The 18,752-nt window shown below is 46.2% G+C and overlaps 1 protein-coding gene and 2 long non-coding RNA genes across 3 annotated transcripts in view; all 3 read right to left on the reverse strand.

Annotated features, from left to right (window-relative positions):
- Positions 1 to 9,847: 9,847 nt before the first annotated feature.
- Positions 9,848 to 18,752, reverse strand: part of LOC133271754 (uncharacterized) — a 33,203-nt gene continuing 24,298 nt past the window's right edge. Inside the window, exon 3 of the long non-coding RNA XR_009744237.1 lies at positions 9,848 to 9,946. This is a non-coding gene — a long non-coding RNA (uncharacterized LOC133271754). The remainder of the gene's footprint in view (positions 9,947 to 18,752) is intronic.
- LOC133271334 (SUN domain-containing protein 3-like) lies at positions 14,200 to 16,662 on the reverse strand. The gene is made up of 7 exons (XM_061457253.1): positions 16,658 to 16,662; positions 16,212 to 16,341; positions 15,902 to 15,986; positions 15,609 to 15,724; positions 15,337 to 15,504; positions 14,913 to 14,999; positions 14,200 to 14,373 (listed from the first exon to the last, which is right to left on the reverse strand). The coding sequence occupies exons 1-7, from the start codon at positions 16,660 to 16,662 to the stop codon at positions 14,248 to 14,250; spliced, it is 717 nt and encodes a 238-aa protein (XP_061313237.1). The 3' UTR covers positions 14,200 to 14,247.
- On the reverse strand, positions 16,733 to 17,826 carry LOC133271753 (uncharacterized). The gene is made up of 3 exons (XR_009744236.1): positions 17,715 to 17,826; positions 17,249 to 17,319; positions 16,733 to 17,154 (listed from the first exon to the last, which is right to left on the reverse strand). It is a non-coding gene; the product is annotated as an uncharacterized LOC133271753 (long non-coding RNA).

Below are 18,752 nucleotides of genomic sequence, written 5' to 3' on the forward strand. Positions count from 1 at the left end.
AGCTGCTTTCTCCTGTGCCATGGCAGGCATCTTGTTATTGAAGCCCTGTCTGTTGCAGATAAAATGCTTGTACAAATGCAGTTTCCATGTCCATTTAAATGCACAAGTGCCATTTTAATGCATTCAGCATAAGATCTTCCTTTAATTTATACATGTATCTGCCTTGAATATCAAAGAGGATGACATTTCGACAAAACAACGACCGAACAGTAACATCAAAGAGCCTAGCTTGGCAGCCTCCACTCTTGTCAGGGAATATTGACTCAAGCGGTGGATGTCATTGATTTCAGTCTAGGTGTGCCAAAGTGACCCCTGCATGCTGAGCAAGTGGGTAAGGGTGAATGACACATGCATAAAATACTGCCTTTTCTTTTTCTGTTTTCAGATTACACTTCCATTTATTCTGTAATTCCTGAACATAGCCAATCTTAAAAAACAGCTCACACACGTTCAACAAATAACTGTGAAAATGTAATTTGAAATTATTGGTTTAGCTCACACAGGTTAAAGCACTCAGAGTAGGAGGGCAAAAGGGAGACCTCAGAAATGGGAAATTATGTCACTATCACTAGACCTTTATTGATGGATTCCCACAAGAACCATTAATTTTCTTACTTCTTTTTAATATTCAGAAAGTGAACATCTTAACTAGCTTTAATCTGAGTGGTAGCAGCGGGGGATTGACACAAATACATTTACTGTCACCCTGGTAACCTTCTGTCTTGGAAGAGCTCAGCCACTCATGAAGACCAGTTGTCTGAAGGTGAATTTGAGCAAGGCAACAGTATTGGTGAGCAGAGGGAGTGCATTTCATAGCCTTGGTGAAGGTTCAGCTGGAGGAAGGGGCTTGTTGGAAACTGATCACATCTGCCTGTAAAATGCATTTGAAACTCTGCTTACACAAAGCAGCAGCAGTGAATAACTGGTGAAACACTGGAAGTCTTGCCCAGAGAGGTGGTAGATGCCCCATCCCTGGAAACATTCAAGGTCAGGTTGCATGGGTCTCTGAGCAATGTGATCTAGTTGAAGATGTACCTGCTCATTGCTGGAAAGTTGCATTAAAGACCTTTAAAGGTCCCTTCCAATCCAAACCATTCTATAATTCTTGAACCTTTTGCACGGACTTGACCTGCCTCAAAGCCCACATCCCACCATTGTCAATAATAAACTCACTTCAGTTATCCATGCTTTCACCATGTCTTGGGTGGACTGTGGTAATTCAGATGGTCCGGGAAGAAAGCCCTCTGCACCTAGCTCTTTGCAGAACAGAGCAGTAGGTCTCTGCAACAACACAGGCTTTGCTGAGCAGCTTTCACCTTCTCTCCATGTTCTCCACTGGCTTTGCTTAGATCATCAAATCAAACTCAAAATCATCTGCTGAGGCCCAGAAGGGTGCTGGGATCGCTGACTACTACAGACTGCCTAATTCCTACTGCCTCCAAGCATGGGATTAATTTTTCCTCCCTTTAGCTTTCAAACAGTCATGCATCCTGTGTAAGCCAATTCTCTGTAATCAGTGGGTAGAAGAGTAGAAGAAGAGGCATCTCCTCTTTGTTGCCTAAAGAAGTTTGTCTCTCTCTATGGGCAGCTGGGAAATCTTAGATCCCCTGCTCAGATGAGGTACTAAGCTTTTAGATGGATCAAGTGAGGAGAAAGGACTAATTCCTAACACAAGTCAGTGTGAATGAGGGGCCTAAACTTGCCCTTTCTGAATATTCTTGAAGGCTATTTGAATTGCTGGAGTTCCTAGGTAGTCTCCCTAGTCACAGATTTCACTCTGCTGGAATAATGGAATTCCTGGCCATTGAAACAAGCTTCAGCCTGTTATCTGAACATCTGTAATGAGCTCCTCCAGGAATTAAGGCATGTCACAAGTCATACCTCCTTCTGCTCCAAGTGTAAGGTCCATTTCTTTGCTAGTTTATTTCTTTGGCGGTCCCTATCATAAATGCACAGCAGCATGCCAACTGAAAAAATGAAACAGCTCTCATAAAATTACCTGTGCAAAACCAACCAAACAACAAGACAGAAACCTCCAAGCTCAGAAAACAAAAAATCAGAGGTTACTAGTGTGAGACTTTCCACTCCATGCACTTCACCTGCAAAGGGGATGAAAGAGAAAACACCTCAAGACTGGTGCTAGTGACACTGATGAAGGTCTGATGGGGAGTTCTATACATGCAAGGGAAAATCCCATAAAAATGGAAGAGGTACTGAAGTCAGAAAGAGGCTTGATGTCTTTCCAAGAAGGATGAACTGACCCAGAATTAATCTGAATTTGCACAAGTAGCTGCAGAGAATGGTTTTCTCTACTTCCAGGACTGGGAGCTGTCCCAAGATCTTTCTTCCCAGCAATTTTGACTGAAATGTGTTTCTTTTTTCTCAATTTTCCATCTTTATTCTGAAGCTTAAAGGAGATCTGTTTGATTCCATAGCTGTGGAATACATTTCCAGGATGAAAGACCTGGAAATGCATGAAAAAAACATTCTGGGTGCAATGGTAAGAGTTTACCATTCTTTATTCAACTGCAAAGAAACTGGAATGTTTCTAATACTATGATGAGCAGAAAGCTCTGGCTGTTTAACTGCCGTGGATCACTTCACTTTAAAAATGGAGAGATTTGGACCATTTCCCAGATGTTGCATTGTCACTTCTGAATGACACATTGGAAGAGGAAGTCAAATGAGGAAGCAGGTTCAGGAATGGTGAGTGTGTAGTGGGTCCCGCTCTCTTGCAGGGAGCAGACAGGAATCTAGCAGCTGGCTGGGGGTGGAAGTGTGGGGGGTGTAGTCAGCATGTTGATTTTCGGTGCCTAACTTAGATGCCTACTTCTCTTTTGCCTATATAAGGAGTAGAGTCTGGCAGGCATAGAGCGTGGGGAGCCCGAATTGCCCATCACTGTCTTACTAGTTGTCATGGCAACAAAGGCAGGCACCTAGAGGAGATGGTCGGAATGTGGTCCTGACTGATTTGCAAATACATGCCACAGCTTGTGTGCAAGTGAGACAGCTGTACTACTGTACATATCCCAGCTCGGAGTTCACACTCCTGCTTGCCGACGACTGGAAGGAGCTGTGGTTTGAAGCTGCCCTTTGAAAGCCTCAAAAAAAAAAATCTTTGTATCTCCATCTGGTTTTGCTCTTTGTGTTTTGGGCAAACTTGGGTATGGAAGACGCATGGTGCTGCAAGAGGCAAACTCTCCATCTGCACTCCTCTGAAACTGAATCACAGATGGGAGGGAAATGAAACTGCTTTATTCATGGGACACACTCCTACATGGAGAGATACCCTTATGAAGCCAGCACTGCATCCCATGCCTTACTTTGTAAATTACAAGATACGCTTTAAGCTCCTTATGGAATTGATCAGTTAATTAATCAGTTTATCTGCCTTTGCCCTACATTTAAATCTAAGTCTTTGTGGCAATTCCAGTCAAATCTCTTAAGCTCTGCTCAAAGAATCAGTAAGTGAAAGAACCAGTAGCCTGTAAATTTTCTCTCCACGAATAAGGTCCGTTTCAGTTATTGAACCATTTGTGTTATTTGAAGATGCTCTTGCACCTGCAGAGGCTAAGTCCACTCTTGATTATTGGAACAATTGTGCAAGTGAATGAATTGGGTAATCTCACAGTGATGCAAACTATGTAGTTTACTATGAAGGCATTAGCAAAGAGTTGAAGGCATTCAGAATTAACTTCAGTAATGAGCTGGGATTTCAAATCTAAATACTTGGTTTCTAGCTGCATTGCAAACTCATCCCCAGAATCCACGCTGTATTACTCACCACCTTTTGCAGCCTTTAGCAATAGTAATAGATTTTTTTAGTACATTCAGAGAAAAAAACAACAGAATTAGATTTCAAGCACAGCTAGCTTGAGTTAAGATCCTAACATATGGAAGCTGCTAAAATCCAAGATTTTTGTTTTGTGCAAATGTATATTCAAGAAACAGCTCTGAAATTCAGAGCAGAGGGTCAGGTCAGGATTGCTGGGGTAAGTGTTGAACTCTGGGTTGTGCTTGTAAACCAGAGATTGGATTAAATCCTGTGTGGAGCCTGCATGGTTCTAGCAGATGCTGTAGACATTGCCTTGCTGCTTGCTTCAGACCTGACTGTCTTCTCACCTTGATTGAAGCCTATACTTGAACTGCATTCATCTGAACCAAAAATCTATAGTCTCTGGTTGCAAAGCCAAAAATGCAATGGGTCAGTCTTTCAGAATAGATTTTCCAGCTGCTAATTTGTAGATTATCACTTTCAAAGCCCTACAATGCTTCACGGATCAGGCGGAGGTATTACTGAGATGCAGTTGTTCAACAGTATTTGCAACAAGTTATGTCTCTCAGTTCAGGAAACTGGGAATGAAATTGTTCAGGCTAGCACACGTAGAACTTTATGAGCTTGTGAGACATTTTTGTCTCTTTCTTGCTTATAGATACCAGGTTTGATGCTAGTGATTTGGCTCATTAATAGCTGATTTACATTTCCCAGACAGAAAATTGCTATCTGACACAAATTTATAAAAGAGCTTCATATTGTGAAATTCTCCAGCACAGTGAATCCTTTGTGATTTTAACGTAAGGAGTTCGTGATTAAAATTTTAATATACTCATAATCCTGGGATGCTTATGAAAATGTTATTTCCTGCATCTTAGAGTTCATCGTGGTGGATGGATTTGAGTGCCATCAATAGGATCCTATCTACTCTGAAAACTAAACACAACAGAAAATCCCTCAAAGCAAGGGAAGAAGCTGAAGGATTCTTGATCTCTGCTGAAGCATGAAGACTAGCATACTACACTGTATTAGTTAGCACTGTGAGCTGGATTGTCAGAACAGGCTCTGCACTCCACTGTAGAAGCTAACAATGGGAGAGGTAAAGGTGGGTGTAAAGCTCCCTGAGAAGGCAAGGTTTGCTGGATATTGCCAAGCTTAACTGGGCAATCAGTTGGCTTGCTGCTTACATCTCTAGCAGCTGCTAACTCTGAGCAGGGCTTATGCCAGTAGCTGGGGCTAATGGGTGGCCTTGCTGCACAGCGTTGCTCTCAGTAGGCAGGTTAAGAGGGGTTAGTATGGGAGTTGTCACTGGAGGTGATCCTTCCCAAGGAAATTTCTCCAGCAGAGAGATCCAAAGATCTAGCTCTGCCTTTGCATTGCTGAAGCCATCCTAATGCTCTGGGAAATTGGGAATAAAGACCAATTTAAGAAATTGAGTGCTGTTATTTAATCTGTGATGCCTTTTTTTCTACTCATCCATAGCTCTGTAGGGGTCCTGTTGGGATTGGCTTAAATTTGTCCTTACTGGGAAACTGTAGGAGAGCTTTCTGTCCACAGCTTATATTCTGTAAGTATGTGACACTGAAAATCTCAAATGACATGTCTCACCATAAGCCATGTTGTCCTGCCTGTTATGGAAATGGTTGAACATAACTATTCGAACACTTTTTCTAGTGCATGCTCGGTGTTATTATTAACCATGGATTGCCTGGAGGTGTTGGTCAGGATTGTTGATTGCAAAGTCACTGTTGCATTTATACATGCATATAAATACATGCAAACTGACCAGCCTCCTGTTGCCTTGTCTGGCCAGGTCTATGCTACTAAACCAAACGGTGAAGGCACAGGCTTTAACATGGTCTTGTGACTGTCCATGCTATTGAACCTTTTACAGGTTTGGCTGGATTTCAATGGTGGGATCTCCATCAGTGCCTGTACATGGGTCACAGGACAGCAGAGATTGCTATGGGTGAAGTCTTTGGGGAAAGGTGTTTATCTTGATGAAAGCAAGTCTGCTCTATGCCACAGAAAAAAATATGGACTCAGTCAGAGATCAATATGATCAGACCAAAGCCGTTTATTGCAAAGCCTTAACTCCTTATATACTATTGCTTACATGCACTTACAGTGATTTGGCATATTATGATTGGATACATGTCTTGAAGACCCTTAGTGACTAACATATAATTGGTTAAGCACAGGTGTGAGAACTTGACCTCGAAAGCTTGCCAACAGTCCACAGTTCTCATAACTCAGTGAATTCCAGCTTCTTCTTATCTTGCTTGCTTAAGCTTCCTCGGGCCTTTCATGGCCTTGCTGTATCTTTCAGGATTATTCAGAGTTTATGTACCAATTATCCATTCTCCCGTGAGAACAGTCTCCACAGCTCTATCATTAGCTTTTAGAGCAACAGACAAATCCTGGGCCCTTTTTTTCACTAGTAGAGCTGTGGTCTTTGAGTTCACATCCTTCAGAATAGTTTTAAAGCTGCATTTAGACAACTGTGGCCAATGTCGAGGCCCTGCTCCTCTGTAACAGCCATAACCAGCAGAAATATTTTGATAAAACTGGTCTCGTAGGAAATGTATTACTTTTTCTTTCCATTTTCTCAAATAAAAAAATGCCTGTCACGTTTCAGTGGAAAATACATCTCCCTGAAGTTTGAAGTCTAGTTCAAATTACAGTCAAGCACTAAGATCAAAATCCCTTCTTTTCACTCCTTTACCCACTCCTTTCTGCAATGGCAGATGGCAACAGCATAAGCAGAGATGTAACCATGAAAGCTTTTCAGGTTTTGCTTCTTGGTGAAACTTGTCAAGAGTAGTTCTTCAGGTAATGACTAGTGTAGGACCACCCTGCAGAGCTGTAGAGTCACCTCAAGGAAGGCCACAAGAAATGCTACTCAGACGTAGAAATAACTAACACGAACGGGGAAGGGACTGCCCTGACCCACTCTCAAATCAAGTGAACTGCAGCAGGGGGGTGCACAGGATAGAGCTAAGCTGATGCAATTGCTGATCAGCTAAGAAACATATACCTGAAGTGTCATTTCGCAAGGCCTGTGGACTTTCTACCATAAAGATGAATGTAAAAAAAGATTTTAATCTTGAAAAAGCAGTTGGGCAGAAGACGAAGTATTTTGACATGGCTGCTTACACATGCAAATGTTGGTATTTTCATCAAGTGGGGGCTTTTTAACAGCGCTGTTGAGACATCTTAATGAAGTAAAATGGAAAAATAATAATCTTCAGTTTGGAAGCTTGTGGCATCTACACTACGAAATGGTACTACATTTTATCTATTGATCACATTTGAAGATCCTAGATGTGGTTCTAGTTAAGTTCCAAGTATGATGAAAATGATCCAAGAACATCATTTTCAAGTTACATTATTGCGGTCATGTCACTTTCCAAAGTATCACTAGATTGTTCCTTTATTTTTTTCATTTGCCAGAGAGGTAGGAGACTGTTCTGCTGCCTGGAAAAATGCCTGCCTAGAACTGGAGGTCCAGATCTTTAACAAGAGTAACTTGGCAAGACCCCCTTCATTGTAATGGAGCAATGCCGGTTTTTGTCAGTTCAGTATCTGGCCCATCAGATTTTCAACTGTTATCACCACAGGCAGAATTCAAATTGACACAGCGTGGGCTAACATGATTGAATACAGAGCAGGCTGCCTGGTTTCCTAAATTATTTTAATAACAGAAAGAATGTAGCTGGAATGCCAGGCTAAGATCTCTACCTGGATAAGGGCCCAGATTTTATTTATCTTTTTATTTTAGGGTTTTTCTTTTTTGTTTGTTTGTTTTTTTTCAATAAGCCCATTCCAAAGTCATTACTTTTCCATTGTCATGACATAGTCCTCAGGACAAAAGTCTCAGATTCCCCTTGGAGCTGCAAAATCCCACAGCTTCAGGTAGAAAGTATTGAAGTGAATAGATCTTATAGGATAAGGGGATTACAGGAACAGAGATGGAACATACCCATCTCCAGAACTAAATTCAGCTCTGAGATGTATCTACACCAGGTACTGCATTTCCAGGGCCTTTGGTGGGTCACTGCTGCTGTGAAACTCCCAAAGTCACCTGGCATCCTGGAGCCCACTGACTCCCAGGGATCTCACTGGTCTCAGGCTGAAATTTGTCTGTCTGGGCTTGCTTTGAAGTGCTCGCTGCGCAGCCATGGCTGCCTGATGACACTGGGGAGAGCTGGGAATGCACAGCTCTGCCTGTGGGAGCTGAGCCATGGCACTGCTGAACACTTGCTGCAGGGGCCTGGGTGCAGCGTGAGGTGGATGGCACAAGGAAGGTGGGCTCTCCTCACAGATCGGTGTGCACTCAAATAGTGTTTTCCTGGTAGGATAGAAAGAATGTCATCTCATCTGAGCTTCACCAGCTGGCAGAGATCCTATGACACATGAGCACAAGCTGGGCCTCTGCTCCTCAGCACGGCTTTGGACAGGGTGGGTTGAAATGTCTGTAGGAACAGTGATAATTTACACGTAACTAAATTTGACCATCGAAGGAGCCAAGTTAAAAACAAAAACATAACGATTCGATTTCTCTCCTTAGGGAAAAGAGTTGTGTTTTTTCCCACTTGAAAGAATTCAGACATTTTACTTTCATCTGCCCTTGTGTCTGAACAAAGCTAGCTGATTACTCGATACCTCGGCTCTGATTTGGGGTGTATTTTTTATTCCTCTTAGAGATTCAGGAGGTAGTAAAAAGCCTCATTGTAATTCAGTAATTAGTATGTCTCCTTCTTCTTTTGACCAGGAATGCAAGGGTATCCTTTTCTGTGAATGTCATTTTCTCTCTGTGCTCTTGTACTTTAATTTCCAAGATGTGAAAACAGGAATAGAAGATGAATTAGGTATTGAAATGAGAGGATATGAACATGACTCTCTTCTCCTACAGAAATTTTTCTTTCAAAAAGAAAAAACTTCTGTAGTTAAGCAAAATTGAATAAAGGGCTTTATTAACTGATTGTGATGAATAAAATGTTTTTATCCTGCAAGAACTTTACTCAGGAGAGCAAACTTAGTTTAAAGTAAATTCAAAGCATTAGTGCACTTACTTTCCCTGTGTATTTTCTCTTCTCCCACCTACCATCCAAGCAATCTGGCTTTAATTCTCAAGTTATTAATCTAGGTTTTGTGGTTTTGGCAGATAAATAACTATTTTATTATGCCTAACCCAGCACTGCCTTGATGCTTAAGATATTACCAGTACCCAACTATTAAGCTAGAAAGGCAATGTTTGGTATCTGGATGAAGGGGTCTTAGGTGAGATGAGCTGGTCTAACTCTGCTTTCAGATATACAGGGATTAGTTAGGAAAAAAAAAAAAGATGTATTTCTTCTTGATGAAAGAGGGGACTTATACATTGCTCTCATTTGTCTTCTTGGATTGTTTCTTTTCTTTTCTTTTAAAGTCATATTTATATTCTGCATTACCTGATGGCACAGAGGGTTCTGATTCATCGAAGCTTCATCAGTACAGTGTTTTTCTACCTCCTGCCCAAATATGGTTGAGCTGTTCCGAGGTTAAAAGCATGAGTGCTAAAATGCTACTGATAGTGTGGGAGAGGGACATATGCTTGCTTGTCCTCTGCACTGGCCTCCTACACTGCGGTACATATGGGAGGAATTCACCTAGCTCAAAGGGTTGATTTTGGGATTTCTAAAGGATTGCATAATTTCTAAGTAATTCTTCACTTCCCAGAATCACAGTGAGTCCCTTCTGGTGCTGATAGTGTTGCCTTTGCAACAGAGAGCATCTCTGTGAAGGAGTTGGGCTATCCTCAGGGGTACCCCAAACAATGTAGAACTCAGCCCAGAATGACCGCAAACCTCTCTGTTTCCTAGCACTTACAAATGGCATGTCTTTGCCCTCCCATCATCCAGGAGCAACACAGGTCTGTGTTTTTTAATTCCCAAGAACCAGGCTGGGACCTGACAGATGTTCATCAGTTCTCTATTTTTCTCCTTTGAAAGGTGATCATACATGGTATGAAGACCTGAGCAGACAATGGGAAAACGTACGATCACCACTTGCCTCAGCTGCAAGTCCCTTGGACGCCTCTGTTAATGATGGATGCCTGGATGCCAGGAACTCTGCTGCTCATCCTAAGTTCAGTGTTTGTCTTGCTCATCCAAGGGCTTCCTGTGATGTCTTCCTTGGTAGTCAGGGCAGAGAGCAATTCACACCAATGCCGCTCAGTAAACACGCTTAATGGAAAAAACTAAGAGACTTTTTCTTTTGTTGGAAATTTTTTGTGAATTATTTTTGTTTAGGAAAACATGATATCATTCTGATGGTAAGAAAACAAACTGGCAGGCCAGCTTTCTGTTACTCCTAAAATATCACCTCCTATTTTTCATTAAAGAGTAGAAAAGAAGAAAGTGGAGAAATACAATAGCCAAGACCAAACCCTATGTCTGCTTCTTACCTTTTGCTGCTTTTTCTGCCCTTTGGCAAGCGCTTGGGAAAAAAAAAAAAGAGAAAGAGGGTGTGCAACAGAGCATGCTTTCCCCTTAAGGCATGAAAAATAAGAAATTGAAAAAGGAGATTTTATTTCTTTTCTGATTTCAAGATTACTGTTTTGGGAAAATTTCTGTTAAATAAACCCCCTATTTTTCAGTGAAGACATTCAAACAGTCTGGCTCACCACATTTCATGGCTCAGCCTGCTCAGACCACAAATTATAGATGTCATAACAAATGTCAAAAATACAGTGGAACATAATAAATTATACATGCACAGACACAAAGGCAGTCACTCATATATACACACACATTCATGTGTTTATATAATCATTTGTGTATGTATGAATATATGTGTATAAATATATCTCTGCATGTGCATGTATATGTGTTTGTGTGAAGATGTAACACGGATGTGTCAATGCTTTCAAGCCAAGGAGCTCCCTGAGAGGTTCTGCTTCAGGAGTGTTTCCTTTGTCTGTTGAGAAGATCCCTTTCCATGCAGTGTTTACCTGTGGTAACCCCTGTTTTTACTGTCTCTGTCAAATGCTTTTCCCAGAAAAAAATCTACCCAGCAGCACTGTGAGATTTGGCACATTTGTTATTTGTGCAAGGAAAGCTGGGAAGCTTTGCCTGCGTCACAAGAGAGTGGCAATACAGCCTGGAAAATCACGCTTGGGGTGTAATACAAAAACTCAGTCCTTAGAAGAGACCCTTTCAGGCAAGAGTAGGAACACTTTACACCTGCCAGTACATTTCATCAGGCCTTGTGGTGACCATTCGAAGGAGGGATGGTGGCTAAGAAGCAAAGTCCTCACCATGAGCAATGCCTCAAAAGTTGGAATAGTGTGTTGTGCAACTTTGCACAGCAGTCAGGCAGAGACACTAAAGCGGAACTGCTCATTTAGTGGGAAAATAAATCTGAGTTGAATTGTCCAGATTTATGTTTTGGCTGTGTTAGCAGAGCTAACCAACGCCCATACAAAACCTCTTGAAAAAAAGATCTTCAGGTCTTGCATGCGGGGTGGTCCCTCACGCTGCTGCCAGTACCAGTTCAGCAGTGGTTCAGTGGGTCAGTTGCTGAGGTGAGTAGCTCGAGAGAGGACGCCTTCCACACCGGAGCGGGCCGAAGCTCAGCGCCCAGGAGCCTCAACTCAGAGCAGCGAGAGCCCCCCAGGGAGCCTCAAGTCCTCGACAGGACCTTTCCAGGAGCCGGCAGCTCAGCTGATGTGAGCAGGGACTCACAGGGGGCGGTTTACTTTTCCCTCTTTCAGGTTGTCATGGTTTAAACCCAGCCATGCAGCTCGTTCACTCACTTCCCCCCCTTCTTGTCCTCCCCCTACTCCCGGAGGGATGGAGAGGAGAACTGGAAAGAATGCAACTCCCACTGGCTGAGATAAGAACAGTTTAGTAACTAAGGTATAACACAAATCACTACTGCTACCACCAGTAATAATAATGATAAAGGAAATAACAAGGGAAGAGAACACAACACCTCAGCACCAGCCGACTGATAACTCCCCCCCCACCCCCCAGCCCGACCAAACACTGACCGATGCCTAGTCCAACCCCGCAGTCCTCGCCCTTCTGGGTAACTCTCAGTTACATCCTGGGCATGACGTGCTGTGGTATGGAATACCTCTTTGGCTATGCGTCAGGTGTCCTGTCCCTGCTTCTTCCCGGCTTCCCCTCCTCCCTGGCAGAGCATGAGGCTTAGAAAGTCCTTGGGCAGACCAAACATTTGAGCAGTAACTAAAAACATCGGTGCTATCAGCACCGTTCCCAGGCCGAAAGTCAAAAACTCAGCACTGCTTCAGCTACTAAGAAGGAGAAAAAAATGACTGCTACTGATGAACCTAGGACACAGGTAAATGTGCATAACCAACTTAATTTATAAATTGTATAAACCTAAACAGGCTTAGGTCTCCATTATCCCTTCATAATTTCTTTGGTCAGGCTTGTCACACCACTGCTTAGTCTTAGAGAACATTTCTTATGCATCCTCCTCATATTTGGTTTTCCTCTTCAACAGGCTTCTGTCTTTGAGAAGCCAGGTAGAGTCTTGGATATCTCCTACTCACAAAGAATTTATCGAGGAACCTTGCTCTGTGTACTGCTGACAGCAGGCTACAGCAAAGGTGTGAAACTATCTACCATTTATTAAGAGATCCCAGCAGAAATTATTTTCCTGTTTGCATACAATGTGTGTCTTGCCCTCTGACTTTCCTATTGCATCAGAGCTGTCAGTGAAATGTGGAGCAAACTATGTGTTATAAGGTTCATGGTCCAGCCACATCACGAATGACATTCCCACACAGACTCATGCCCTTCAGAATGCAAAACTGACAATACCAATCTGTTTTAAATCTCTAAAAATACAAGTATTAGAGACCTTATAAGAAATCTTAAAAAACTTAATTTTCAGCACACAAGCAATGCTTCCTGCCTGACCTCAAAGCAATATAAATGGAGCAGGGAGTTGCTCAGAGGTTATTCAGCAAAGGAATATTTACAAGATTTCTCTCTACTTAGCCTAAGCTACTCAGTAGCCCTTTTGATTGAGTAAAACTATTCATTGTGTGGGACAGAGTTGTAGTGTTAATTAAAAGCACCACCCATTCCAGCCGACTTTACAGACTTGGCACATCCAGCATATGTAGTAAAATGTGTGAATCCCAAGTGTGACCCAGCACATATGTCAAACCCCAAACGGGTCCTCAGTGCGAAGGTCTGTAAGTATTTTTGTGGGTTTGTGAGACTCTACAACCTGATCATTCTGATATAAAACCTAAATTAAATGCTCTACGAGCCAGTAGTATTAATAAAGTACCTTCAGATCAAGTGAAAACTCTCCCTATTGACCTAGCAAGATGACTATGCCATGTATGATTGTGGATAAATAACAGCATTGCCTCTTCGCCAGTACCTGACTCTGTACTCTGGGGTTTTGATTTATTAAGAGCAGGGGATGAAAAGTACTCTCGTAGGGTTTGTACATTACCTTCCTGGACTGGATCTCTGGGTGCTAGTGAAGCATAGCTGGGAAACTGCATGTCCTTGCAAGAGGCCCTCCAAGGCACAGGGCTGTCACTGGTGTCTGCATGTGCTGGTGTTTCAGCAGATGCAACTACTCTGTGAAATGTGGGATACAGACAAAAGCCAGAGTAGACACCACCTTCCCAAAATAAGTCAGAAAGGTAGATATAGTGCAAAAGCTAGTGAGATGCCTTCTAGGGGCAACTGGGAGTCATAGGAGACCCACAGCTGATTTGCCAGCAGAGCTGGACAGGATATTTTGTCAGGATATTCTTTAGAAAGGAGGGAGGGAAAGGCTGCCTTCTCCGGCGGCTGCTGGGAAGAGCCCTGCCCTTACTGCAAGGCAGGAGGCAGAGCCCAGAGAACAGGGAGCTGAGTGTATGGCCAGAGGGTGTCCTCAGTCCCTTCAAGCTGCTGGCCTCTCTGCTCAGCCATGCACTGCACATAGGTGTGACCTGCCTGAAGAAGGGCTCCCCCGTTCATCACCTTGCCGAGCCAGCAGGAGGCCAGCCAGTGCAGCATCTCTGAGGGAAGCCCCCCTCCTGCACGAAGCAGCTCCAGGGAAGATGGGGCACCTGTGAGCCAGGATGTCCCGAGGCCCTTTGTGCACTGCTCGGGAAAGGAGGGCAGGCAAGCCTTGCAGACGAGCCTGCTTCACTCCTCCTCAGTGCCAGCGGGAGGGCTTTCCCGGGGCTGTGATTCTGCTCTCCCAGAGACCCTGCGCTGCAGAAGCTGGAGCTGGACCACTGGGGCTTCTCCTTCAAGCCCCATTCCCCTGTCCCGTCCTTTGCAGCCCAGACCATGAGTATCTTTTTCCTAAGGGAGAAAGTTCCCTTCCCCACTAGTGGTGCAAGCTATGGAACCATCGTTGGAAGAATGTTTGCAAGGAACATACTCAAGTCCAACTGCACACATCCTTGTTTTATTATTTTTCCTAAAGTATCTCTAGGGCCTTCAGGTGGTGGTGTGGCTCGCCATCGTCCCATGAACCTGTACTCGGTACACACACGTGTACTCTGGATTTCCCCAGTTGCTCTGCACCTGGAATTTGATGTAACGAAAGGTCCCGGGAAGCTCCTTCTGTAAAAAAATGAGGGGACCCATCATTACACAGGTGGCCAGAGCCACAACACATCACTGGGGCTCCTGACGAAAGGAGGAAGCAAGGGCAACCACATGTCCCCTTGCAAGGGCCATGGAGGAGCCCTCTGTGCTTGGAAAGCAAAGGCCCTGAAGCCTTGCTGAGCAGAGCATTGGGAACCGGAGGAGCACTGCTGCCGGTGCAGCCGTGGGATGTGAGGAGGGTCTCACTGAAGGTAAGATGTCTGCCTCCCTCACTCCCACCATCTGCTCTAGTGGGACTGTTTCCCTTCCCGGTCCCCTTCCCACTGCTGCTTTCTCTGTGCTGCCTGAAGAAAAAGGAAAGCCCTTAAGGTGGGACAGCTGTCTCTGGCAGCAAAGCAAAGCCCCATTTGGTCTCCTCTTGCCATCCTCCCCACAGGAGCGAGGAGCATGGGAGAGCAGGGGCTGGCTGGGGTGATACTCTGCACTGTTTCCTCCAGGGACTTGCAGACAACCCTGCCTTCTTCCCAGGCATTCTGCCACAGCTTTTGCAGTACCTGCACATGGAACGTCTGAGCGATCCCCTTGTGCACGTCGTAGGTAAATGTTCCCAAGAGAGTTTCTGCCGTTGCCTCATCCACTCCCTTGAAGACAAGAGACAAAAGAGACAAAGGGAGTGGGTCATGCTCCAGCAGGGCACCAGGAAAAGGGCATGCTGAGGCTGAACCCAGGAACCCTTCCCCACCTCCCTGGGCTCCAGCAGTAGTCTAGCACAGCTTAGGGTGATTGTGGGTCAGGGTGCTTTGAGCACATGCTCCAGGATCTTTGGGCATGAAGCCGAGAAGAAGCTCCCAGAGGCACAGGACCCCCACATACCCATAGGGGATGGGGTGCTGAGAGGAGGTGCCACAAGAAGCACATCTCAGGTATGTCTTTTCTCTTGGGCCAGCCCCCCCTGAGAAGCACAAGGCAAAGACTTACAAAGACAGTAAACTCTCTGGGGGCGCTGCTGACTTCCCCAGAGGGAGACACTGCCTCGGAGATGTGCCAGACGGTGAAAGCTGTTGGCCAGATGTGCACAGGCAGCCGGATGACCACATGGCCCTGAGATCCGTGGAAAGGCCAGCAGTTGCCAGGGGTAACACTGGGCTGAAACCAGAAAGCCATGACCATCAGCAGTAAATGCTGTGCACTTGGTCTGCCAACCTGAAAGCAAAGAGCTGAACCACAGGTCAGGCCTTCCCTTGTCATACCTGCAAGATTGTCACTGGAGGGTTTGCAAATAAGAAGGTGAATAGAGAAAGCAGCCAGGTCATCATGCCTTCCCCACCGTAACTCTTGGATGTCCTCTCCTCATCGATGCTGGCACCTGACATGAAGGTGGACAGAAGTTGACTAAGACAGCGCAGAGATTAGGAGGAGCAGCAGTGCATTACCATGTATTTCTCAGGCTTGAAAGCAGAGCTTAGCAGAGCCCGGGGCAGTGCCAGAGCCCGGGGCAGTGCCATACATAGAAGGATGGCAGGGATACTTTCTGTCTACATACCTATGGCTTCCAGAGCCCAGTCAGGCATCAGGACATAGTTCTCAAGCACCTTCTTAATTGCCACCTCTGTCAACTGCAGAATTTCCTGGGGAAAAAGTGGGAACGGCAAGATGGCAGTGAACACAAAGGCACATGGGGCAGTTCTGCATGAACACCGAGTCCTGGCACAGAGCCGAGGAGCATCTCTGTGTCGGACAACCCTAGGCAAGAGCTGTCGAAAAAAGTGATGACTTTGAGAGTGCCGAGAGGAAGCAACAGGAGGGTGCCCAGAAAGGCAGCGAGGTCTGTGATCCAGCCCCAACAGCTTTACCTCTATTTGCTCCTCTTGGACAGCATGGTCTTTGAGGACCTCTCTCACAATATTCAGTACTCTTCCCCTAGCAGCATACACCTGAGGCACCTTCTGCTTGAAGTCCTGATTCACCTGGGCCTGTGAATTGCTGGAAGCAAAGGAAAAGCAGGTCTTGACCAGCAGCTGCCAGCCCCTGTGGGCAGGCTCCAAATGCCATGCAGAGAAGAGTCCCATGGGCTTGGGTCACCCCGCATTCCCCAGCCCCATTCCTTCCTCCGGCTTACAGATGGCTCCCTTCCACCACCCATAGGGAGGATCAAGATCCCTGGACACAAGGCAAGGGCAGGCAGCACGAGGCCGTCTGAGACAGCTCCACAGGGTGTGCCCCTTAGGAAGAAAGCACTCTTACCCCAGTAGTTCCTGCTCAGCTCCGTGAGGCCTGGACGTCTGCAAAATTAACATACCGCATAAGCGTGAGGATCACTGCCAGGGCTTCCCAAAGGAGACTACCCTAGGTAGAGCTGGAAGAACATCCTGCTGCTTTGAGTCACTTTGGAGAAACCCTGACCCAAAGGTTGGGTTCCCTAACCAGCCACGTTCAGCAGAGAAGCTTTTGGGTCTCCATCTGAACCCCACAGCCCTCCAAGAGGTATGCAAGCAGCAAAGGCACCTTCTGGCACAGTGCTCCCCTCTTCAGCCTGCCACCCTGTGGAGGTCACTGAGGAGGAGCCCCACTCTGAACCCCATCAAGCCACTGAGGAGACTGGAGGATGAGCACAGGTGCCTCCCCCCAACACCGCCCCAGTGGTGATGGGTATTTCTGGCCAGGCGCCCCATGTTCTCAGGGAAGGCAGGAGGGCAGAGCCATGGCCTTTGCAGATGCTGACTTCCCCACAGCAAGAGGCGCTTACCCACAACACATCCTTGAGCCACATCGTCGCACCGCACCAGTAGCCAAGAGCTGTGAGTCACATTGTCAAGAGATGATTATTTTCTTCACGAGCTGGTCCCTCTTCCCAGGGCTGAGGGAACCATTTTTGGTCAGGGATACTCACTGAACAGGATGGGAAGCAGCCGGAAAAGGAGCCTCAGGCCCCCTCTGTCCTTCTGGCAGGTGTTAAGTTGTCTAAAAGAGAGGGAGCGCTGTTGTTGCCAAAGCCCAGGGTTGGAACACCTATTTGCCAGGGATCCATTTAGGAGCTCGCTGGGCTACCACATTCCATGTGTGCCCAGCACAGCTGCAAGCCTGAGGGCCCAAGACCTGCAGGTCGTTGAGAAGGTCTGGGACACAAAGACCTCTGGGCCTGACACAGGGACAACAGCCTGGCCCTGCTTGGCTCTCCCCAGAGAAGGGTCAGGGCTGTGTCCCCGGAATGGGGTTGCTGTGCTGCAGGGCAGCGGGGCAGACAGACCCCATGCTCTGGGGCTGCTGCTGCTGCTGCCGGGAAGCCAGGCAGCACACAAGGCTTGTGGCACGATCCCTCCCTGCTCTCTGGGCCCCCTTGCTCCCAGCTGCCCAACCTGGCTGGCATCTCTGCAGACTGAGCACACTGTCCGGGCACTGGGAAAAGCCCTCTCTCCTCACGAGATCCCAGCACCTCTTCGCTATGCGTTGCTAGCTGCTGAAAGCGCTGCTTCGCACTGTCCCCACTGCCGCGTGGGGCGCTTTTCTAAGGGGCAGCTTTATGATCTCACAAGAGAGAACTGCTGGTGCCCATGGCAACCTCAGGGGCACTGCCCTGGACGCCTGGGAGGAACACACCCTGGGGGCAATTGGGAGTAACTGGGAACCCTGAGGGTAAGACAGAACCCTGCTGGGGCTACCTTGGAACCCCTTAGGGCAACCCAGAACAATTCTGGGAACCACTGGGAACCCTCAAAGGCAACCGAGAACCCTTCTGGGGCAACCGAGGGCTTTTCAGAAATGGGAGTAACTGAGAACCCCAAAAGGCTACCAAAACCCCTTCTGGGAGTAACTGGGAACCCCTGAGCACAAAAAGAACTCTGCTGGGGGTTACTGGGAACCTCAAGTGCAACCCCATGCCCATCAGGGGAACAGGCAGTAACTGAGAACCCCTCAAGAACCTGTAGTTATCCCTGGACTACTACAGTAATTGGGGTAACTGGGACGTCCGAAAGGCAACTGAGAACCCTTCTAGGGGTAACTGGGAGTAACTGGGAACTCCCATTCTCAGGAGAGCCTGGTCTGGGACAGTACATGAACTACATCAAAGAGAGCCCTTCTCAGCTGCTTCATGAGGGCATTATCGCTGTAGAGACTCTCATGGAATCTCTGTTTATCTGTGTTTCCATGGGAGGGTCACTTTGCATGTCAGATGAGGATATTCTTTTTAACTCCTGAAGCCATGAACTCCTGTTTTCCTTGCCCACACACCTGCCTCAGTCCGGAGTCTGGATAAGCCGGCTTTGCTGCCTGACTTTTTCCAGTGTGTTTGCACCTGTCTTACACAAGGAGGTGTTTATCTTGCATAGGAGGGCATACTGGTGACTGTAGTATCCACCTGGCAGCAGGAACTCCTTTCCAGTAGCTGAAACAAC

Source organism: Pezoporus flaviventris, unplaced genomic scaffold (assembly GCF_033815535.1).
Source record: "Pezoporus flaviventris isolate CSIRO_AGI_PZ_B2104156 unplaced genomic scaffold, CSIRO_AGI_Pfla_v1 ptg000025l, whole genome shotgun sequence".
Classification (NCBI taxonomy): Eukaryota; Metazoa; Chordata; class Aves; order Psittaciformes; family Psittacidae; genus Pezoporus; species Pezoporus flaviventris.

Bases quoted from the DNA above. Each gene is read 5' to 3' on its own strand.
- LOC133271334 (XM_061457253.1), bottom strand. The intron at 15,505-15,608 runs GTATGACAAGGG...TTCTGGTTTCAG, and splicing joins CTCCAGTGACAATCTTGCAG to CCCAGTGTTACCCCTGGCAA. The intron at 15,000-15,336 runs GTAAGTCTTTGC...CTTGTCTTCAAG, and splicing joins CCAGAGAGTTTACTGTCTTT to GGAGTGGATGAGGCAACGGC.